The sequence below is a fragment of the Acromyrmex echinatior genome, chromosome 13 (assembly GCF_024713525.1).
Source record: "Acromyrmex echinatior isolate Ae372 chromosome 13, ASM2471352v2, whole genome shotgun sequence".
In the NCBI taxonomy this organism is placed as follows: Eukaryota; Metazoa; Arthropoda; class Insecta; order Hymenoptera; family Formicidae; genus Acromyrmex; species Acromyrmex echinatior.
This window is the reverse complement of record NC_141864.1, coordinates 11,726,871-11,752,661: the sequence shown is the minus strand read 5'-3', so window position 1 is coordinate 11,752,661 and position 25,791 is coordinate 11,726,871. Positions and strand designations below refer to the sequence as shown.

Below are 25,791 nucleotides of genomic sequence, written 5' to 3'. Positions count from 1 at the left end.
GTTGGATAAGTGCGTCGTCATGATGCTTTTTAATTTCCTGCCATTTCCCAAAATGTTCTCGAATGATATTACGAGTGTGCTTCGAATTTTCTGTATGCTATAGTAACCAGTTTTACATTATATAAATAATAAAGAATTCGTTTCTGTGGATAATCTCACAGAATAATTAATAGAAATGGAAATTTTTTTTTTACTATTATGCTCTTTCAAGATTTTCTACCTGTTTCCCCTCTCAATTTCGTTAGATCCTATTAACGTTGCTCTTTAAGTACAATTATATAAGAATATTTCACTTACTTGAGCAACTTTTTCTCCCATATTTGGTGTGTGCATCGCTCCTTGAAAATATTTTGCAGATCCATTGTCTTGTAAGGAAAACTGTGTAATGATATAAAAAGCACGTATTAACAAAGTTTGAAAGATAATAATACATACATACTAAAATATGTATATCCATTTTGTTTACATTTATTATTAATTAAATAATTCTATGTTTGATTAATGGAAAAATAGGTAATCTAAGCTAAGGAATGGGCACTAAACACACGAGTAATCTTCGTGTTTTTGAAAACAACTTACTTTGTGTTTGATGGAATCCGGTCCCATCTGACTCAGAGACGGCGACTTTCTATCCCTGGACGTCCGCCATTTTTGCAAATCGCTTTCAGAAGCGACGCCAGGAAAGATTTTTGAATGTTTCGCTGCTACAAAAAACGAATGACAGACGTAAGTCTCTTTTAAATTGTGCTATGCAAAAGGCAAAGTGATATTGTCATTATCGTTAATTCAAAATCTATAGGCGCGAAATACAGGCTCGATCAAAACAAATCTATTCGAATCTTAAATGAATCTTTGAAACTGACGTTAGCGAATCTAATGAGCTAAATCACAAGACCAATCGTATTTATGTATATTGTTAATTGACAACCTCTCGACGTATTTAACAATTATGAAAAAAGCTGATAATATAATAATCTACGAATGCAGGCACGTGATATATTAATATGTATCTTAATCGACATAATTCTTCCAGTCAAGTTTTACAATAGTATATATGCATATTAATCTAATGTAAATACAATGGAACAACGAAACGATCATATCACGTGCAAATAAATTCTACATTATTCTTCTGTTTTGGAGTATTTTTTATTCAATTTCAATATTGTGACGTAAGTAATATTTGTTAGAAGATATATATATATATATATATATATATATATATGTATACATACATACTGATATAAGAGAAAAATGTTTAATGTTTGTGACTATAGTTGCATAGTAAAATAATTATATAAATTTTCGTAGTTATTACTGCTAAAAATTAGTAATAATTAATTATAATTATTATATTACAGTTCTATATCTACGTATTTTTATGGTTCTATCTACCACATATTTATAGCATATAAAATTATAAGTATAGTTATTATTAATTTTTAGCAGTAATAGTTATAAAAATGGAGTTCTATAATTATTTTATCATACAATTATAGCCACAAATACTAAACTTAGTGTAACTTAAAAAATATTTTTTTTTTGCCTATTATTTTCTTCTTAATATATACAATATCTTGTAAATGATAATATTAATAAAAAATCATATTGATGATCGTTTCGATGGCCACGAGCAGCTCGACGAATGAATAAATAACCGAGCCTATATCTCTCTAGAAGCGTTCAGAAGTGTGTTAAAACAAGTTAATTAATCCGCACTAGAAGCTGCATACCTGTGAAAGAAAGATCGTTTTATTGTTCGTAAAAGTCGCGCGAGGCAGTTATATATCGCGTGATTAATATGCGTTAATTTAATACTAAATCGGATGCTATATGTAATATATGTATACAGGGTGTTTGGAAAATAATGATAAATCTTTTGCATAGGGACAGAATAGATTAAACTCAGAAGATAAGTCCTCTACCGTTTTGCAATTTTCGCAATAGTTAACAAAATATTAATTGCTAAAAATTGCCGAAAATTGGTTTTCAATAATTTTTTACTCAAATATTATCAACTTTACAGAAAAACTGCAAGAGACGATAATTATTTATTTTCTTCTCATAGAGCTCTACGAATTTTTTCAGAATTTTTATTAACTTTTTAGTACTGCATTTTTTCATTTTTACCAACATGAGGAAATATGATATTAAAAAATTCTGAAAGAATTCTAAAAAAATTCTTAGAGCTTTATAAGAAAAAAATAAATAATTTTCTTCTCTTGCAGTTTTTCTATAAAGTAGATAATATTTAAGTAAAAAATTATTAAAGACCAATTTTAAAGAGCAATTTTTAGCATTAATATCTTGTTAATTATTACAAAATGATAGAGAATTTTTCTTCTTAGTTTAGTCCATGCTGCCCCTATGCAAAAGATTTATCATTATTTTTTAAACATCCTGTATAATGGGGGGATCGTCTTGTTGATGATTTATACAATGATACATGGCAATTGTTGTTGATCGCGCCTCCGCGATTAAATGCAGTTCATGGCTCTGCGATCAATACGTAGGTATACATAATTGTATACTCTGAGCAAATGCCCGAATATGATGTTTGCACATGTGTTTGAGTTAAAAAAGCCGTGAATGCTTAATCATTTTTGTCTCGTTGTAAAGAAAAGCGTAGAAACTTGATTCTCAATCAGCCAATTTTTCTAAAAATCACTAATCAAAAACTGTGACAACGGCTTCGGTCTTTCCTTATTTTTTTATCTAGATAAATAATATATTACAAGGGACATCCCAAGAGAAAGATTTTTCGTGAGATAATGTTTCTTCAGTTACTCTAAAAAATTTTCCTTAAAATTTTTCAAAATTTTTATATATAATTTTTTTCAATTTCTGGATAATTTTGTAACTTTTTAGAAAATTTCTCAATTTTTTTATAAATTAGAACATTTTTCTTTCGACACGGAAAAAACAGCTACAATTGCCACGACCAAAAGTTGCATCAATACATTCTTTGGTTATAAGAACCAAGTTATACGATTGCGATAACCGTAAGATTGGCACATTTTAACGACTGTATCTGTTAAGATATGTTCTATGATATGTCTTATGATGATCACAACCAAATAAATTGATGTAATTATCATTATTTCTGATTGTGACAACCGTAGCATTTTTTTCTGTGGAAATATTAAGTTTATCTTTACATAAATAAATTTTTTACATATATCAATTCTCTACAATATTCTAAAATTTATTTTATGATTTTTGACAAAATCTTACAAAATCTGAAAAAGTTTAAGACTTTTTTTCAGAAATTATAAAATAAAAAATCTTAAAATATTTTAAAATTAAAATACATAAAAAATTTTAAGAAAAAATCAACTTTTTCAGTATTTATAAAAAATCAAAATCGTATAAAAATTCCGAGAAAAATTTTCCCTGAGATAAATTTAATAATTGAATAAATAAGGGTCGAATTGTGCAAGTTATAATATTATCAAAACCGCTTCATATAAAGTTATTGAAGATATCTAGATATAAAGAATCTAGATGTTCTCAGATTTGCGAGTATAAAATGGCTGATCGAGCGAGTGCTCGTCTGATAATTGTACGGCAAGTATAAAATATAATAGTAGTATTTCTTTAAAATTTTTCAAACAGTGAAATTTAAATACTGGCATATTGTAAATCAAAATGGTACAGATAATAGGTAAGTAATAATAGTAATAGTATAAATAGTAATAGTATAAATGGTGAGTAGTAGAAATAGGCCTATGAAAGCTCAATTGGACAATTTAAGTAGTACACGTTAGATCTCGAAAGCTCATGATAACAAGAAAAGCTGCAAGCGCTTGGTAAATTGTAATAAAGGGGTGCAAGCTCGCCGATTGACTCGCGGTCGGTTAAAGGAAAACCAAAAGAGCAGGGTTTGCTCCCTCCTGTTTTACCTTCGGCCAGATTATCGACTGTCGCTGGTCGTCGCTCGAGGGTGATGTGTTCGCTCCCTCGGCCCGCTACTAAAATAGTTTGCTGAAGTTTGACATTGGATTGATAGCTTGTGAGAAGAAGAGGGAATCGCCATCAGAAGGATGAAGGCGATAATGTAATGTATAAAATAAGGGGATAAAAAATTGAGGAAGCTATCGTAATTCTTTACCGTCAAAGAAGAAAACTATAAGTCTTTCATAGCACAGAGACACGTTAGTCTTCGTTTCATTAGACACTTGTATAACCTATCTGTCTCTTCTTTCCGTAAATAAATTAAAATAAAAAATTATGATCATATTCAGGGAATGGAAGTAACTCATTAATTGTAATGAAGTTATAGTTACAAGTTACTTTTTTGGTAACTTCCCGGGAAAAAATATTTTATATATAATTTTATATAAAATTATATGAAATTATATATAATTATATATAATTTTATATATAAATTAATATAATTTTATATTTAATTATATATAAATATATATAATTATGTATAATTATATATAAAATTTGTCCATTTATATACAATTATATATAAAATTATATATATTTTTATATAATTTTATATAATTATATATAAAACATTTTTTCCCGGTTACACTGATAAAAAGTAACTGCATTACTTTATGATAACTTTACTGGTAAAAAGTAATTGCATTATTTTTTTTATAACTATAACATGATAACGTATAGTTATATTTTTTTGATTACGACAACTGTAACGAATTACTTTAAAATAGTAATAGTAATTTGTTACTTTTTCTAATCGGTAACGAGTAATTGTAACTTGTTACTTTTAAAAAGTAACTTTCCCTGATCATATTAAATAAACATGTTTCAATGTCTATTATAATTATAAGTTTTTAAATAATTTTATTTATAATATATTATAATATACAGGGTGCGTCACAAAATGGACAAATTGAACAATTTCTTTAAACATGTTCTTTTTAATTAAAAATTAAATATTACAAAAAATTCTTTTACATGGCACTTGGGGAACCCCTGTAGAACACAATTATTCGATGTTAACTTGAATGACGGCCTCTATTCTCAGTCTGAAGCGTTCGCACGCACGCTGTAATGTAGCGCTGTCCATGTCGATGAATGCTGCCTCAATAGCGATCCTTAATGACGTCACATTGGGATGCCGAGACTTGTTTGTGACCCTTTCAACTACGCTCTATACGTAGAAGTCCAAGGGATTTAAATCTGGGCTATTGGGAAGGCTAGAATGAGAGCCGATACGAGTAACTCTGTTTGTCCTGGCAGCTTCAGAGAGCATCTGTCGTATCTTTAATGTACGATTTGTATCTAAGGTCCTCCTCGGCTATTTGACATTGTTGGCTCGCTTGCACCAACAATCGATGCTAATTTTCGCAATGATTGCCCTGAGTCATCCGAAATCAGCGTTTGAGCCTTTTCAACGACTGCGAAGGTCCTCGCGGTGCGACTCTTCCTCGCTGGCATACTGGAACCTTCGTTGGACTGTTCTAAAGCCGTTATATTTTGCCACAACGTCATAAATGGTTGATCTCGGGTATTCAAAGAACCGAATTATTTTCGTTGCTGAGCGCCCAGCGCGAAGGCCTTCGATGATCGCAGCTCTTCGATTATACTCCGCACTTGGTTTCAACATCGCGGCCATTTTGAGAAAATGACTGTTTATTAGAAGCATCAGGCTTTCTCGGACGCCAACAACCTTTGGCGAAAACACAATATAGCGGAAAATTTAAATGAAATTTTTGGTAACGCACCCTGTATAATTTTATTTATATACATTGTAATATATTTTAAGTTTTTATACTAACAAAGTAGAAAAAACGATTCTGCTAAAATATGTTAAAAATTTAATTAGATATAGATCTGTGTGAAAAGAACTTTATTGGACCATTAAAATAATTACAAAAAAATTTCAAGCGATGAGGAATGCTACAAAAAATTTTAATATTTTAGCAATTAGTTTGAATGTTCTACATATCATTAAGGTTATATGCATCTAACTAAATTCTTAGATATTTCAGCAAAACTGTCATTTTTCGTATCATACAAAGTAATTCCGTGTCGAGCCTAAACGACATAATTCTTAATTTCTATTTTTTTCCATAAATAAAATAAAAAATTGCGATCATATTAGAAAAGTACATTCATTATAAGTTTTGCTATACTTAGAGAAGTAGTATAATACAAGATAATTCCGTCTCTAATCACAAAGCAATATAACTCTTGATTAATTTCATACAAGGGAGAGTTTAAAGCTATTTATACTTGCACATAAGTTATTTATACTTGTATATACCTTAATCAGTACTGTTTCGTGTTTATTGAACGTGCAAACTTATTTACATGCGCAGCGTAATGTTAGTTATTTCGAAACGCGCATCCTCTTTATGGGAGGTGTCTTCCTACGCGATAACTATATTAAAAATAGCGCGCAAACTCTAACAGGATCTTGTATCTTTTCCTCGATCCTTTGTTGTCGTTTCTGTGCCTTAAAACTCGCTTTCATGACTTATACTCCTTTTCCCCAACGTTCAAGAATTGTCACCCATGTATTATCGGTGACGTTAAGAATAGTCGGAGATGGTGAACTAAACGCTTTCACATTGTTCCCGTGCTCTAGATAAACTTCATATTTTTGGCAGAGATATTATCATCAGATCACGAAGCAACTGTATGTCGGATGCTTATTATATTTTAAGTGTTCACTAATAGCTATTACAGTAAAGTTACAACTGCCAAAAAAGCGTCCTTAAATCTGCCGGATATGTCTCTTTTCAGCTGTAAGATTTATTCTACAACTTTAAAGTCGGTTTTTCTGGCGTAAAATTCGTTACTTGCTGAAAGAGTAAAAGTTTATTAAGAACACGCGGAAATGTCTTAATATTTAAGCTCCTTTGTAAAAATTTAATATTGAAAAGTAATAATTAATAACTTATTTTAGTATTAACTCATAACTGGATTAGTATTAAATTATAACTGAAACATATGGATCTGATGACCTTGAGGCTTTTTCTAATATTTAACTAATAATGTTTTGGAATGACACTTTATGTTTGATAATTTAATACTTTACAGTTTTGAATTTGAAAAGTTTTTAAAAAAACAAAACTAATAATAAAAATTGTAGTTAGTCCAAAAGAATTGGTATGTTTCAAACGTTAAAAATCATTCCTGTTACGGATTAAAAGCATCATATTGGTCAATACTTTAATATCAACATAAGTAATTAATCGCTACTTTTCAGTATATTAAATTGATCAGTATTAATTGGATTTCTGTAAGAGTCATTTCTGATGTGTTAGTATGAGATATCGGAAACATATTAGATATCACAAATTGATTGTATTCATAAGAAAAAACATATGTAATAAATTTGTTATAAGAATAAATTGCCTGCCACTGGGCGAAAAATATCCTTCTGATAATTTTTTTTCTTTATAATTAACACAAGTAAGAGAGACAGAGCAAGTGAAAAAAAAATGTATTTATCTATCAGTTTCTATCCGCAACATGCAAGGTCTCACGCTCCTATAAGCTACATATATCGATATATAGTAGTTCGCGACGTTATAGAGTGTTCGCGATGCACGACACGGAAGGCCAGATGGTCACTCTCTGTCAACATTTGCGGCATGAAACATCGCATGCAACGATATTATTATTATTATTATTCGCGTTACCATAAATTATTATTTAACTGCGATATATACATATACGTGGTCATACACGGACATCATACATCGCAATTATAAATGCGAGCGAAACTTTTAGAATTAAATTGCAATCACGACATTGAAATATTTTTCCGTTTTTTCAATTGATATCAAAATAAAATCTTTGCAGACCAAGTCATGGGCGATGGAACGATAAAACGCTATTCAATTTATATTAGTCTTCATATAATCAATAATGATTGCGATATTTCCTTAACTTGTCAGGGATAGCTACGTTATTCGTTTTAATTGGTCATAAAATGATCGATAAGATCCGAAGGTTTCAATCAGTCGTGGCCTTTAGAAAAGTAAATGCCAGCTAGAATTGAAACGCAACGCAGCTAAAGGAGAACGATATATATATCGGTCGTAAAATAAAATAACGCTTCACAGAAAGCGCTAATGCCAGATCAGGCAACTCGCGACACGAAGAATGAATAGAAATGAGTGCACAATGGAGACCGCCGTGTATATATATACTTACAAACGCTGCAGGTGAGGCTGCGACAAGGTGCTCTCGCCGTTTCCGGTTTCACGGCTCGCTTCGAGATAGCATCCAGACTCGCTGCGTGAGAGACACTCCGTGAAGGGCCCTCTGCGACACCTCCTGAAGACGAGTTCGCACCCTCCCAGATTCCTGATTTTTGCGAAACCTGAAAGCACAAAGCAATCGCGCGGACTGATAAATTTTTTTCAGAAATATTTATCAAAGTTTATTTTTATATTTACTGTAACATAAATGTAATGCGACGGCTATGAAACGAATAGCTAATTGTTTATTGCCAATTCGAAAGAAATTGCAATATAATGCACTGAAAGAAAAGTTTGTGTTATTTGTGACTATAATTATTTGGAACTATAATTATATATTTACAAGCACACTTTCTCCGAGAGACTGGGAATATTCTTAGAATATTCCTCTGGACGTCCTGGGCAATTTGTGCTATATGAGTAATTATAATTATTGCTATAATATTAACAATAATAACTATATATGCATAGCTTTATGAACAAATATATAGTTGGCACTAAAATTACCAATTATAGTTATTATAGTTATTATTATTCTCTAAAGTGAATCAATGTATTATTACTGAAAAACGGTAAATAATCGATAATGATTACAGCAGTTATGAATGTAGTACTGAAGTCACTGATTCACTTTCAGAGAATACCATAAAAATGGTTGTAATTACTATTATATAATTTAACTATAATTTATAGTAATTGTAATCATTCTTATGATAATAATAATTATAATTTATAATCATTTTACCAACTATATATACATATATACATATTTGCTGATAAAACTGTATAGTTATTATTACTGACATTATAGCAATAATAATCATAATTATAATACGTAATTCTAGTCAAATACCAGTTTTTCTCTGTGTGTAGCATTAATTAATGGATGACTACACTCATAGAAAAACATAATAGTAACAGTACCACATTAAGACATAGGACGAGAAGGATATAATTTAAGGCGGCAAATGTTTAGGGATGGCAAATTAAAAAAGATAAATTTTTTTAATACAAAAATTTTTTCTTTTTTAATGTTTTCTAATTTTTAATATTTTTTCAATGCATAACTAAAAAAAAAATTTTTTTTAGTTATGCATTGAAAAAATATTAAAAATTAGAAAACATTAAAAAAGAAAAAATTTTTGTATTAAAAAAATTTATCTTTTTTCACGAAACAAATATAACGGCTATATATTGTAATGTATATGAGGTAGATAACAAAGTTTATATATGCAGCTTTACATATAGCGTTCTGTTATTCACTGCAAGTCTAAAAATCTATAGTTTACATAATGTATACTATAGATTTTAGCAGTGCTATACTTCTCCATATAGAACTAAATACTGCCGTTATATTTGTTTTATATCCAGACTTTTACTTGAAAGTCTCCAATAAAGGTCTATTCTTTTTTGAAGAGTTCCGAACTGGTAATTATAAAAATAACAATAATAAACAATTTATTAAGACCGTATACGTGAATACAGCAAATAAGAATTTAAAGCCTATTACAGATTTTAGATGCTCAAATAATTTCTAAGTGAATTTATATACACTAAATATATAGGTAATCATTGGAACTATGCATTGAATTGGTTTTTTCTAGGGTACGTAGAATCCTTTAAGAAAAGATTTTTCTTGTAGTCCTATATTGTCCTGTATTGGCAACTATTACCCTTAAAATTCGAAGAATCTCGCCAAGGCAACATGTTGAGCACGTATATACAGCTAATCTTAGTTCGATCTTATTAACACGATCGGCATTCATTACGTTCAGCCATGCTTGTGAAATTGAAACAGACAGAAGGTAGATAGGTAGGTGCGAGAGATAGTTGCGCTCTTGCACACCGCACATACGAGAGCTCCAACATGTGTTCAGATTGTATGGTAACAGCTCATGCATGCGCTATTAACTCGTATACGGTCGTGTGATAACCTTTGCTCGTTCCGCATCTACTCTACGTGTCAGTCGCGTATCGCGACCGACGGTAAAACTTTGTCCCAGAATTTTGGACTATCGCCACCCATCACGTGCATGCTGAACGCGCGTTTAGCTCTCGTTATACTAACGTTACGTTTGAAAACGTGATTAAAATAGGTGTTTCATCAAAACTCGGCGGATGATTTCACTGAAATCTCTTTCCGGCAGAGATACTGTTGGTTAACATTTTAAAAATATCTTTTGAACCTGCATTGTCAATGTTTCATGCAGATGAATGTAATGCAAAATTTATTAGAAGAAATATTATTTATATTAGATCCAATTTCTGAAATATAAGGAAAGACTTATTTTTCCAATATATCGTGAAGTTTTATTAAAATTAGAAAATAAATCAGAAGTATTGAGAATTTAATTTTTGTTGTTTATGATTTAAGACTGGTTTCATGTAGAGTTCAATAGTTATTTAATACATTTTTGTTCGTTCCAATACTCCTAATAATGATTTTCAATTATCATCAAATCCTTATGATAACATCCGCTCTGCTTATCTCTTTTCTCATCCAAATTATGCAAGAAAATATATAAAAAGGAGCATATTTGGTTTTCATATAATATTTGATTTTTATATTAATATTAATTTGCAATGAACAAGATTGTAACATCGAAGCAATGTGATATACGTAGAAGACATCCACTGTTAATCTAATTGTAACACCAACGTTCTGTACTGTTAATGGTAAAATCTTGACCGAAACGTATACAATATTATATGTTAACGTATTAATTTGGAATATATTATTTATCTCTGAAAAAACATCTTTAGCTATGGCTATATGCTCCTTTATTGTATATTTATACTTTAAGTCACTTTCAGAAAGTTTAAATATGTAGGAAAAGTAATGTTAAAAATCAATCATTTTAAAAATCAACATGATACATCTTAAAAATAATTTACTATATCTTAAAGTTAACTGCATGCTTAAAAATTCGACCTGATGGAATATTTCTAGTGGCAAATTCGAATTCAGCGTTTTGAAATATATACGTTAAAGAAATTATTTCCTTTTTTTTGTAATAAAAATTATTCAAAATTTGAACTAGTGTAATTATGTTTCCTTTTTATATATCTTCTTGTTTTACAGTTTGTTGTAAACATTAATAGCCTGAAAATGTACTTTTCACGGACAATTGAGAACATGGAAAATTTCTTCGCAATGCTGTTTGCATGTGAAAATTAAATAAGCTCTATCCATTGCAGTCTCATTCATACGTATGCATTACTAATGACGCTACTTAATTACCACTGGTTAACTTATCGCGATGTTGGAACGTGAGATTGCGTGTGTTCGCATAGCGAATTGCTCACTGCAATTGCTGCTGGATGCACTTTTTTTACTTACGTCGCTCACTCCTTCGGGACTCGCAATGGGAGCAGTGGTGCCGGGCTGCGGTATGATGCTCGGGGTTATCGCCGACGTTGTTGCGCCACCATTGTTGTTGCTGCCGCCCGATGGCGGCGGTGGTAGTCCCGGCGGAGGTGTGCCGGTCCTCCCAGGACCCCAAGATTCCATCATTGTGGGCGAGCCACATGTTAACGGGCTTAACACATCATAAGTTTTGATTAATCAGTCATTCGTTAAAGTTGCACATGTGAGATCAATCACATTTACCGTATACTATTTTAATTTTCGAACACTTGCGATACCCGGACAAGTTCAGAAATTATTTCGCACTTTGAAGCTAAAATAATAAAAGGAACTGTTTTCTTTAAAGATTTACTACGGATTAACCACACGTTTAAATTTAATCCCTTTTGAGAAGCATTAAAATTTTACCGGAATTACGGAAGACCTCATTCAAAGTAAGTTGGTTATAAATTTTGATACTCAGCGGGACTTGTTGTCTCTGGCTTTATGAAAGATTCAGGTAACGGGAAACGATTATACAGATAAACAATAGTTGCGAGAAAATCAGTGACATATGCAGTACCTATTTATATATGATACATGAACCCTCCGACAGCGATAAAAAAAACAGCGAAACAGGTGCCTTCCATTAGCCCGACCAGGAAATTGTGATTGGCAATAGTCAGCCATATTTACTGTAACTCCTCTCCCCTCTCTTTTTCTATATCGGGAAATGACGTTAATCCGAAAGATGGTTTGCACGCGTAGCTCAAGCCCGCAAATGGCCGCGTCGCGGGGTGGCAAGAGAATTTTATTGTGTAAATCCTAAGGTTATGGGGATGGTTAATAACGCGATACGGAACGGAGGTCGACTTCGCGAGTGAAGTGTGTCAGTGTTAGGTCAGACTAGCCAATCGATAAACAACCTGAACCCGCGGCGCAACGCGTGCGTGCGTGCGTGTTTGCATGCGTGCGTGCGTGTGTCGCGTTAAGGATCTACACGAGAGACTATAGAGACCATTAGTCGGAAACGAATTTCTTTGTATTAAAATTACGGCTAAAATACTGTAAGAATAGTGTTGTAATTGCGATATTCATAATTAAAAAAGACACCTGAAGATTCGTACAAAGTGCTGTTTTTTTGTGAAAAAGGTAAAATAAAAATTCGTTTTAATATTTCATTCAATGTACTATGGTACAGTTGAGGTGTACATAATTTTATTTATTATAATTTTCTTTAAGAACCAATTTACAAAATTCACACTTTCGCAGCTTCGTAGAAAAAAAAGTTAAAAAGGTTTATGACGCAATTTTACTTCTAGATAATAAAATACAATAAAATGTGTATCCGTATTGCAAATAAAGAGCATATCATTTTTATTTATTATAATGTTTTTAAGAGCGAAAGTGAAAAATTCTTTAGCAGACTTCGTAGCTCCGTAAAATATAAGTCAAGAGAAGTTTCATGACAAAATCCTTCTTCTGCGAGACAATATCCAAGTAGCAAGATGATGTCAAATAATGTCTTAATAACGTTTTAATGATGTCTTTAACGTCAATAAGACGTCATAAAATGTTATCTTGCTGCTACTTGGATATATGACAGAATCTGATGCAGATACGTAGCTGCATCACAAATGAGGAGTGAATGAGTTGGCCCGTCACTCCTGTCGACCCTTAAACTACAATTGCATTCGATGGCGCAGTTCCACGTTCACTGTTGTTGTTTCATTAAACAATCATTCTTCATTATGTCCGTCTGCCGTTATAGAATTTATGGATATATAACCACATCATCCTTTGTCGATTTCAATTCAAAGCCCGACGTATTTGTAACACGATTAGATTCGATCGGAAGGGAATTATGAAAGGGAACAAAAACGTATGAGATATGAGTTAAGCGAATACATAAACAGTCAATTACAGATACCGTGCGTAGTATAAAGCAATAACTTTCTATGTCGCGGGATGCCCGCAGGAGCCATTCGTGAGTGCCCACAACTATTCAGTTAGCCGCTTTATTATATTAACTGTTTCTTTTATTATTAAATATGTACAACTATATAGAGTGTAATTTAAATAAACGAATGAACTTTGGGAGCAAACTCCCCATACCAAAGTATGGAAAAGTTCATATAAATATATCCGCAAATCCATTGTTATTGAGATACAAATGTTCGATCACGATAACTGTGGGCCATCAAAAAGTTATTTTTGAAAGCATTTTTAAGCAATATTTAATTTGATAATCATAATTCAACCCATTACGAAAAAATATTCTCAATTTTGGGCGTTAAACACTTAAAAAGAACATTCAAATTTGGGTGTTAAACACTTTAAAAAACGCTCAAATTTGGATGTAATTTCGGATCGTCAACTGAAGGTTACACCCAATTAAAGATTGACGCGCAAAAAAAATCATCAAAATAAATTGTTTTATTATATAAAATTAATTAAATCTGTTTTATTCCTAAAATAATATTATTAATTTGCAACATTTTCCGAAATACACACGACAAAATTATAATTTTAAAAAACTCTCTCTCTCTCATTTAGGAATTGATTTTCTTATTTTTCTAAGCGGTCACCTATTCAATATCGTACTCCATCCAACGGTACTTGATCACTGCAGCAATCGTATGAGAATTGCTGCTTCGATGATCCAAGAACACTGAATGTTAGTATATAACTGTGATATATCTCAATAGGGCTTCAACATTTTTAGGATTGCGTGAAACATCTTTTTGATAAACTTTATCTAGATTATGTTTGGAAACATCATCTGGATGCCCCTGTGTTTTATATTATCTTTGTTTCACATTGAACGACAAAGATAAAACAATATATGGGAGCATTCGGATGATTTCCGAACGCAGCCTAGATAAAGTGCGTATAGTATTAAAATATCTTTCTTTCATAAATCTGATGGCGCATCTATATTCAACATCTCAACGTTAATTCTCAATCGTAAAGATTAACATTCAAGTGACACTTACATTCAATTTTAAAAATGCCACTCAAAGATTATTAAGCCGTTTAAGATTTATACACTCGTCTATTGAATGTCATGAGTAAATCGCGATTGGACGATTGGAACCGAATTTAATAGTCACACTCAACTGTCACTCAACATTGATGCTTAACGCTTAACTGATACTCAATATTGAGTGTCTATACCAAGGCAACACCGAATATTTATGGTCACTCTCAATTGACATCCAACATTGATGCTCAACGCTTAAGTGACACCCAATGTTGACAGTCAACACTCAACTTTGATGGTAAACACCTAAATTTGAGCGTTAACATAATAAATTGAGGATTTTTTTTGTAAAGGATGATCAATTTGGTAACAACTTTTTAATAAATAATGACTGTCGACTAAAATGTTCTGGAGGTTATTTAGGACATTGGCCATGACAAGATATATTAAATTTTTTAAAAATCGTTCAATTCTTTTTTTGAAAATCTTTTTGAAAATTCTTTCCATACACCTGTGAATATAATGTTTATTACAAAACAATTAAAAACATGACAACTCTAATGTAATTACTGCAGAAGAAAGGAGGCGGTTATAGAATATAGTTGAAAGAATTGTGAAATATCACGATATCTTATATAACTTGCGTTGCATTCTCGATGATTATCAAAATTACTTCTTCACAATTTGCTTAGACGTTATAACATAGTTACTAGTCGTTTGTGTTTACTGCGTTGTCGTAAAACTTGAATTTTAGTATTTTAGCTTACAATTAATCTAAAAGAGCTATATACATAGACACAAATTTGAAAATAATTATTTTGATGGTTAACATAATTATTTTAAGATCTGGACCTAACTCAATTTTTTTATATTTCAGTAGATAACGGAAAGTTTTTATAGATACGTACTCTTTATGTAATTTTGAGAGTTATGTTGGTATTAATTTTGTAATCTTAGTTTAGCTTGAAGGCCTTGAATGTAGCTTTCAAATAATATATATCTATAATTCTATACCATAATTGATATCATTTTAACTGATTAACAAATTTGTGTCAAATATAGTTATATGTCACATAAATATCTATATATTAAATTATTTCAATAAAATAAAATAATTTTCGTAATCGCTTTTTTTCTAAAATCTAATTAAAAATTAAAAGCCGGTTCAAATGTGAATATTATTTATGTAATAACTACTTACTATATATATTCCGTGAGAGGAAGAAATTTTCACGAAATGCAAGAAATAACGATAGTATATCGGACAACATCAATTAGAGGTAGTAAAACGGCGGGATGACTCGTTCTCTTAACAGCTTCACTTTATCCACGATGCGGTTTGTCCGCAGTTTTGCGAGACGTCGCGTCGCCGTCGCAAGTACGGCGTTTAATTATCGTCATTCGAATTAAATTAATTAATTCCGCGCTAAATGTGCCAAGGATTTAACACGAGATTAGTCGACGCTCGATAGAATTGGTCCCCGCCTGCGTCGTTTGTCTGATAATTGGACGTAAAAACTCAGACTCGGGGAGGATAACAAAGCTCACCGAGAGAGTTGAGAAACTGAGGAGGGAGCCGTTTCATTCGTCGGAAAATTTATGCAGTCGATGGGTCGCTAGGCTAAATTTGCAAAAATTTTGTAATGGCGAGCCATTCACCAATTGTTTCAAGATTTCTGTACTAATAATGTTAGGGATAGGAGCGTGGATGATATTTGTTTGGAAAATGTTCAATGTGTTCGACACAGAGTAGAGAATCATTGCGGGAAATGAAACCTTCATAAGAGGTAACAAACAACTCGTCGATACACAAAGAGAGATTCTCCTTTGTTCGACTCTTTTTGCGAACTCTCGTTCGCAAATGTTTACCGTTTACTGCCTTCCTACCCCTCCCGGCTCATTTGTATGCATGAGCGAAGTTGCAACGCGACGAACAGTTCATCAGTCAAGCAAATGAAGATGCGATATACTGCGCGACGAAATCTATTTCTTGGATATTTGATTTTAAGATTCCGAAATAGATTGTTGATTTTTATCAGATAATTTCGAACAAAACGATCTTTTATTCAAGGGATTAACCCTCCAATATCACCCTGAAATTTTTGATCGTTTACACTTTGAGCCGTTGAGGAAAACAGCATATATTTTTTATGATTTCGAACTACATAAAAAGTTGAAAAAATCTTGTACGTTTGTGAAACATTTAACGATAAGTTTTTACTATAATAAAATCTGGACTGTATTTTATTAATTTTTTACACGTTAAAATCTGAATAAGAATTTTGAGAAAACGTGACGTCGACTGTGCTTTAAAAAGCACAAAGTGGTGTTGCAGAATTAAGATAACCAATATCTTGAATCAATATGGAAGGAACAATTTTGCTAAAATATCTAAAAGAACTATATATATAGACACAGATTTGAAAATAATTAATTATTTTGATGCTAACAAAATTATTTTCAGATCTGTATCTAACTCAATTTTTTGATATTTCAGCAAAATCGTCCCTTTTGTGTAATTATTGGAAAATGCGAATTCATGAACAAAACTTTTGGTTTTATATAGCGCGAAAAAATCTAATAATAAGTCTAAAGCTTAAGATACAATTGAAAAGCACAGATAATAGGAACAGGAAATAACATATTTGAACAGACATTGTATACATATACCTACTAGATTCAATCAGATAGATGAAATTTTCTATTCTCTATTTCTCTGCTTTCTCTGTTTCAATTGCCTCTGCTTTTCAATTGTAGGTACCTTAAGCTTAACTGTCATTAATAATTCAAAGTATATAAAGACACATTTTTCCAAGAATTGATCGTCTGCTTCTTGAAGGTGAAATTATTTAGCAACGAATAGAATTATGGGCCACAAAAGACAACAGTTGGTTATCACCAGTGAGATCGATGAATCTTGCACCAATATTTATCACAGGTATTTCGCGTTCCGCGTGTCGCAAGGGGCTGAACTTTATCGCCGGATACGATCAGCCAACTCGCGCGCGCGGTAGATTTATCGACGTTTACAGCAGCAAGGTAACCCTGACATCGATTCCCACCGGGCGTGTTGACAGAGTGATTTCGTAATACAAATAGATGCACGTAATAGTGCTGTTTCTTTGCTTAGATAAAAAAAAGTTGAACCATTTTCAGGTCGATCTTTGTTAAGACGCGTATATGTGAAGGGGAGGGATGTATATAAAAGGTATTATTGTGAACATGCAAGAAATATGTGTCCAAATTTCCCTATTTCCCTAATTCTCCGAAGTTAAGAAGAGTGTATTGAATCCACTCAGTTATATTCGATATCACAAATAAATGAAAATGGCCATGGCGGTCATGACGTCATGCCCATATTCGGTCATGACGAGTATATGAATTTTTATGATTTCCTATTTTTATGATTTAGTATTGTTTATATTCTTCTTGTATGCAAATTTGAATTATTGTTATTAAAATAAACTTTGTATTCATTTTTTATATAAGTTACGTCACTTTGTGCAATCCTTGAAATTAATTAGTTCTTTTAACATAAATGAAATTGGCTTCACAGACCCAGTGTCAATAACTGTGTCACAGATTATGACGTCAACTTTAGGGGAGATTTATTACGTTTTTCGAATCTCAGTATCTTTTAATCTCTTTTTAAATGTAAACTATAATAGATTCGATTTGATCAAAATTAATAAAAAGTCTATAATTTCTTTCGTAATTTCATGCACTCGGCCATCTGGACGAAAAACTCGTTAATGTAATTTTCTCGGGCAAAAAATATTAGAAAGCATTTATTCGTTCGCATGTCAATAATTTCCACGCTGGCGTGTCATTAGCGCGTCGCTGACATTTCCAATGAAAACGGCGCATTTGTAGTGATAATTTGTTTTTGAACGAGATAACACCCGCATAATTACGGAAGCTTGAATATTTTTCCTATATACGATGAAACCACATCTACATTACTCCAAATTATCGACCTTTTTAGTACTTTGTCATGAAAATACAAATAGACTATCACACTAATGTGCTTTTTCTAGTTGAACTCTTTCGAAAGGATTGCTTGTTTCAAGGTAACTTGTCTTGTCGCAGTCTTATGCGCATTTGTAAAAAAGAACGCCTTATCGTTGTGAAGAAAAAGATTACTTATTTTTTATCAAAGCGACAAGCAAAATATACTTTGACACGAGTTAGAGATAAAAGTTAACAAAAGAAACTTAGAAATTTAAATTAAAAAATCCAGTATTTTTAAATTTCGGACATGAAAGTTTTTTACTCGGATATACATCTTTTTCTTTGAATATTTAACGCCATATTATTGTTCTAGAATTCAATTTTTCATCCGAAATATTCAGTGTAAAATGTAGCTATAAACACTCAAAATATATAGTACAATGATTAAGTAGCGGTGGCCATGGATATACTTAGATCCAGTTTCGAAAAGACGTTATCAACTCACCGCGAACAACGCAAAGAGAGAGAGTTTCCGCCTTGATATATTTATAAAGTTATAAAAACAAATGATATAAAATAACACAAAAATAACATAAATATTAATAAACTTTCCAACAATAAATATCAAGAAAAATGAATTCTATATATTTTTTTAGGAAAAAGTTTTTTTTTCATCAAAATTCAGTTACTATGAGCAGTCATTTCATTCTTAGTTGACGATATCTAATGTGAAAATTTTAACACATTTTTTTTGGCACATTATGTATTAAAGTTAATATTAATCTTTGACAATTATGATGCTTTACTTGAGTTTGGAATAATCAAGATCATAATATTTTTTTATTGAACAGAAGATATCAAGAAAACAACCGAGGACTTTTGATGAATCTGATCATATATTGATTCTATCAACTTATTATTATATATTTGACATTTATTATATTTTAACTTGATTTTTTAAAATGCGATTGATGAAGATTTTTGTTAAGTCGGAACTAGTTCCCCCTAATTTTAATGTAGGTATCGATACATTAAATTTAATTACAATTAACATTCTGTACTTTTAATTTTTTATCTCGTCTTCGACTGTTTTTATTATTAAGTTTTTATTAGAGTTTATACTGTAAAAATCCTTTTATTCCGAAGTAAAAAGAAATCTCTTTTTTTTTTATCTTTGAAATCCACTGTCACAGAGTTTTTATGATGATAAAATTAATTTCTTTAGTTGATTGACTATACGCAAATTTCAATTGGATCGTAGTGCGTGAATATATATATAGACTGCGTTATAACAGATCTATCAATTATTACATATATGTAGTTCCTCCACGCTTTCGCGCTTTATACTCGTGCACGCTATCATTAAATGTGTATGAGAAAATTGGAACGGAAAATTATATTCGCATGTTGATTGTTTAAATCAGATTCACAACGATATATTCACCAGAAGATTTGAAAATACATTTTTAGCGCGATATTTGATAATTACGTATGGCTGCTGTTAATCGAATTACACAATATTTAAATTGCAATAAAAAGAAATTCGGTTTTCTGAAACTCTTTCAAAGGTTTAACCTACATAGCGTTACCGTATCGCTTGTTCAGACACATTGGTTTTTCCACGAACGGAACTTTCATGATTTCATTTTGCTATGATTAATTATACTTAGTTGTTTAGCTTTTCCGTGTAATTGTCTCACGATATTATATTACAAAGGTATGACCTCAAAAGCAGCTTTTTTTATACTTCTTAGGTTAATTAATTTTAAAACGAACTTCATCTATATAATCAACGAATGCGTGTTCTCACGCGAAGGTCTTTGAGAAATAACATACATAACGTCAAATTTTCCCGTTGAATTGGTATATTTCGCTCTGCCAAAAATTATGGCGACCTTTAATTTGGAGAAATCTTCGCGGTAATTCTACGAATATCTTAAATTAGCATGCATATCTCAAGTTAGCATGCAATTTCCTTTCTGTGAATTCAGCTCTGCAATGTAATATACCGCGTTCTTCTACACTAATTAGATTTGCGAGGAATGTGACCATTCGCGCAACACATAAATTTATTAATAATACGTTACAAAAGTATAATTTAACTACATAATAGTAATACGAAAAATAAATAACTGGATTAACTTAAGCTCTCTTGGAAAAAAGTTTAAAATAAATATTACGCGATTGCTTACTTAATTTCAAACTAACATTGGTATCCATATATATAAGTTTTCACGTATAATGGAGCATTATACAAAAAAAGACTATAATATTTTTTGTGTTAAGAAATATGAATGTCTGAGGAACAATGCGTTTAATTGACAAAACTTTCAACTAATAAACAGATAACAATTATCATCATTTTTGGCAATTTTCGAGTCGCGCTTGTTAACTCACTCTCACATTTGCTCATCGCTTTTTACGTTTTTCGCGGCGTTTTATCAAGTAAGGGTCATCGAGAAATCTTATTGTCATTCGACATTCGTGCTTGAAACTTTGCGCACGTCATAGCGATTGCGTGCCAGCCACGATTCACTCTGAAATATGCCTCATCGCCTTGAAATTCACTACTTACAGTGTGGTGTATCACCCCCCTCCGTTCCGGTCTTCGCACGCATCCGCTATCTTGCTGGCAGGGCGAGACATACCTTACGAGTACATTTCTCACTGTCAACGTAATCCTATAATGCTGTTTCATGTCACGAAATAACTTTTCTGAATTACCATAAAAAATTTCATCAACTAGCACTGGTTATCATGATTTCAGTAGGTAATTAAAAAATGAACAATAATAAGTTATTCTAGACAGCTATATGAATAAATCAAATGAGTAAGAAAAGAGTCAATACGGTCAAGGCTAGATAATTAGTAAGAAAGATGTGCATTAAGGATTTACATAAAAAATGTTATTTAGATAAGATCTAGACTTGACCAGATTGATTCTTCCCTTATTTATTTACAAAATAGATTTGTTATAGTTATATTGCTGTAGACACAAAGATTTATAAATACAAAATTTTCGAAAGGTTTGCTATTAGTAAGAGCTGATGCAGACGATGAGCTTGTTATGCATTAGAAATCTTCTACTCAGAGCTTGTCTAAAGTGAATTAATAAGTCTTATGATTGGATGTCAGTTATGAATCATTCACATTTTCGGAAAATGAGAGAAAAGAAAAGAAAATAGAAACAGATAGCAATATTTTTTTTTCAAAATTTTGATAATACCCAAATAATACCCACGCATATCAAAATCGTAAGACATTAAAAAATGACACAAAAAATGACTTAAAGACGTTTGGAGATTTTTTATGATCTAATCTTGAACATGCGTGCTGTCTAGGCATTTTTTAAAAATTTAGGCCAAGTTACTCCGATTAGGCCAAGGTTATCTCATTCTAGAAAAGGAAAGCAAATGCTATTTATTCGCTATTTTTGATCCACTTTGGCCAGATTCTAATTAGATAGTCTCAACTATGCTTTGACAGATTACCTTGATGTTGACCCTACAATTCAGAAACAACAACTTTAGAATAGTGTCTAGAATTACGCCGGACATTGTTCAATATGTCCCGGATAGAACTGAGCTTAATGGCGGCTGTAAATCACTCATGGTGATCATGTGCGATGCTTAGGGAAAACAAGCGGAAGTGTAACCTCATAATCATCGCGGAAGATAACAAAGCTAGTACATTTGTCAACGTCATCGTTGAGTTGAGCTTTAAAATCCTTATAGGACAAAACTTGAACGTTCCGGTTTATTGCCCCAATAATATCATCGATCGACCAATTTCTCGGTTGGCGAATTCTCTTGAGCTCACGAGTATTCGTTAATTACATTAATTTCTTGTCTGGCTAAACTGGAAAACTACGATATGAATCTTAACGCGGATCGATAGAGCCATCCTAAATTCCTTCTAGCCGCGAACTTTCCGCGAACAAAATGACGCCCGGATTGTAGGGAAGAGGATTATCCGACTTGCTTTGTGCCCGGATGGGTGGAGACTGAAATTAGCTTACTCCGACAAAGTTGGTATTATCAAACCATGCTTTATATTCATGCTTTGCGCGCCGGAGAACTTTGTCGCGCTATCAGCTTATAATCACGAAAAGCAGTGCCTCCTTGGTACTTTTCCTCTCTTTCTTTCTCTTTAAATACGTTACACCCTTTAGAATAATTTTCATCACGCGAAGCTAATAACCATGATTTCAAAGTCGAAATTTTGATATCGAGTATTTACATCATTTGTGCGAGATACGATCAACAAAAAGCGCAACCTTTGAACTACAAAATATTTATTCAAACTTTCTAAATTCTAGATAGTATAATATGACTCAAATAATACAAATTAATCGAAATTATATTGAGAAGGACTACGAACCATAAGAAAAAGATTGAATATAAATAACAAGTATAATATTGTATAATTAATAAGAACTAAACAAAGTAAAAATAATCTCATCAGAACGATACAAAGTAAAGTCATAAGAACTATACAAACGACGTTTCGATCGAATCATTATCAATGTTTAATTAAATATATAATAAATAATTGATATAAATATGATTTAAATTATGAACGACTTAATACTAAAACAAGAAGGAAAAATATAGACTTCTGATAGATGCAAAAATTGGTAGCTTAATTGTATCTTCAAAATAGCACACTGATATTAAATCCAAGAGACTCCTTTTTCAACAATGTCACTGCGTGTATACAATAATGGTGCTTATTCGCTTCTAACGAATCGCAATTAATTCATGATAGAATTACATAAAGTCAAAATTAGAAAACGGTGAGATAATAGTCTGTTATGTTTTTTACTTTTTAAATTTATCTGTTTACTTATTGTACGATCAAATTAATTTCATTCGTTTATATTCTTATATCAACAGACATCAATTGTTTTCATATTTTTATATTCTTATATCAAGACTATTATCAGACTATTATCTCATCTTTTTTATCTACTTTGACTTTATGTAATTCAGAGCTGGGCTTTGGTTCCACATTTCAGTCGATTTTCAGCTTGGTTTCTGCTCCTTATTTCACCAACCCGCGCGCAGCCTAAATGCCGATCAGTTTAGGGGCGCACGACTTTGCGACGAACTTCGCGGAAGTCATACGTCCCCAAGCAAAGGAGGAAATGGAATGGGAGTCGCTTCGGGTGAAAGTCGTGTGCTCCTATACGGAGAGATGAGGTAGAATAAATAATTTAAAAAATAGGTAGACTATATATTTTTCAACTTCTCCCGACTTATTATCATTATTTGAGTCATAACAAAGATTATTATCGACATTGCAGCCGAAAAATATCGAAATTCGGAAAAAGTCTTATTCTGTATAATTACTCAATTATTTTCTTATTCGTTCGTAGCCTTCTCAACAATTTCTCAATAATTTAGATTAATTTCTAAATTCTATTTGAATCTTGAGTTTGTAAATAAATTGGAAAATTTGTCGAACTAAAGTGTAGCTTTAATGTGTAGCAGTAGCAACAAATGCAACCTTCAATATTACACTCAAAAAAGCGAACAATGGTAGCAACCATAAATGTGACAACTATACAAGTTTTATATGTAGAATTAATATGCATAATAGAATAAACTATTCTACAGTTACAATAACTATAAAAAATAGTTTATTCAATATTTTATATATCTATAGGGTGATACAATTTTAAACGTGGTATAATTCTAAACAAAATAAAATTTGAATCCAATTTTCGAGGCTCAAGTTTGATAACCTTCTCATTGTGCGAAAGAGGGACTAAAAGATATTTATTAACAAGAAAAATTGAAACTTGAACCTCAAAAATTGGATTCAAATTTTATTTTGTTTAGAATTATAGGGTAAACTTTCCCTTTACACAGTCAGCCTCAAATGATCTCCAATTGACCTTGATCCTCAAGAACCCTCAGGAAGTCAAGGTGACTGACCTTTTTCGTCGCTCATTACTCATTGAAAGTTATAAATAAAATAATTTTTATGAATAGTATGTAATTTTTACACAAGGTACATATTTCAACAGTATTTTCCCTTGATAGAAGGAGGTGGGGATAAACCTCACTTCGCGTGGAAAGTCGTCGTGCGCCCCTTGGCAGAGGGGGAGATGGAGTTAAAATCGCTTCGCATGGAAATCGTGCGCCTCTGAAGCAGGGGAATGAAACTCGCTTCGCGTGAAAAGTTGTACGCTCCTTTGCAAGGGGAGATAGAGTGAAACTCAAGGGAAAATACTGCTAAAATATGTACCTTGTGTTTGAAAATTACATACTAATACTCATAACAATTGTTTTGTTCATAACTTCTTAATTAATAACAAGCGATGAAAAAGGTCAGTGACTTTGAGGGTCAAGGACAAGAACAAGGTCAGTTGGAGGTTATTAGGGGTTGACTGTGTAAAGAGAAAGTTTTACCATTCACTATGATTTTTTAAAAATTTCTTTAATAAAGGATATATAGAAAAGTTATCTTTTAGATATCTTTTCAAATAGATATCTCTCCTTCTTTCTTTCTTTGAACTACGTCAAAAATAAACAATAAAGAGCATACAGGCCAAATTGCAGAATGTTGTTGCAAATATCTTTATTGTTTTTTTTATTGTTCAAATTGCAAGTAATTTTTCCCTGTATATCTTTTTATTCTATATATTGCCGATTATTTCTCAAGGCAAAATTGAGTGCATTTTGCTATCCTTGTTACAAGAAATCAAATTAATTCGGCCTTAGCGTGCGATGAAAGTTATCTGCAATCTATCATATCAGATAAAGAAAGTGACACGCACATGAACTTGGTTGAATATACAAAACTGCGCCCGAGTACAAAAAACGGAAACTTTCCATTTTGTTCCGCATGGCCTTAACAGCAATCACAGAAACATCTCCTTAAACTTTACGTCGCGACATTGCGTGCCTGACGTGATTCGCCTTGAAATGTGCAGCAGACCAAGGGGATATTCCTCTTTGTCACCGTGGCTTTAATGGAGCTTTCGGATTATTCAGCTGTGAAACGCCACGATTTTATAACGCGAGAAATAGAGTTGCCAACCGCTCGCAAGATGCGCGATCTCACCACAAACTTTTCGATGAGAAAAACTTCTCTCTAGTGATCCACCATTTGGTTATCATTTTTCACGCCATTTCACACCGCCGCGAGATCTCTCGCCGCATCCGATTTACGCTTATTTTCTCAAACCACTTGAATATAAAAAAAATTCGCGGTGTCGTGCAAATGCACTCTCCCAATTGGACTTCTATCTTTGATAAATCTTTTTACTCATTTGGTCGTTAGTAATGGCTAGAAAATTATTTACTTTAACGAAG

The 25,791-nt window shown here is 31.9% G+C and overlaps 1 protein-coding gene across 11 annotated transcripts in view; it reads right to left on the bottom strand.

The window, feature by feature from the left end:
• sei (potassium voltage-gated channel seizure) overlaps positions 1-25,791 on the bottom strand; it is a 208,591-nt gene that overhangs the window by 80,870 nt on the left and 101,930 nt on the right. For 10 of the 11 annotated variants that reach the window (XM_087412327.1, XM_087412326.1, XM_087412318.1 and 7 more), the window contains 5 exons: positions 11,530-11,728; positions 8,143-8,311; positions 3,903-3,971; positions 580-704; positions 298-378 (listed from right to left, as the gene is read on the bottom strand). In XM_087412327.1, coding sequence (XP_087268453.1) covers positions 298-378; positions 580-704; positions 3,903-3,971; positions 8,143-8,311; positions 11,530-11,728 — 643 coding nt within the window. The remainder of the gene's footprint in view (positions 1-297; positions 379-579; positions 705-3,902; positions 3,972-8,142; positions 8,312-11,529; positions 11,729-25,791) is intronic. The other variant, XM_087412322.1, reaches the window with a different exon arrangement.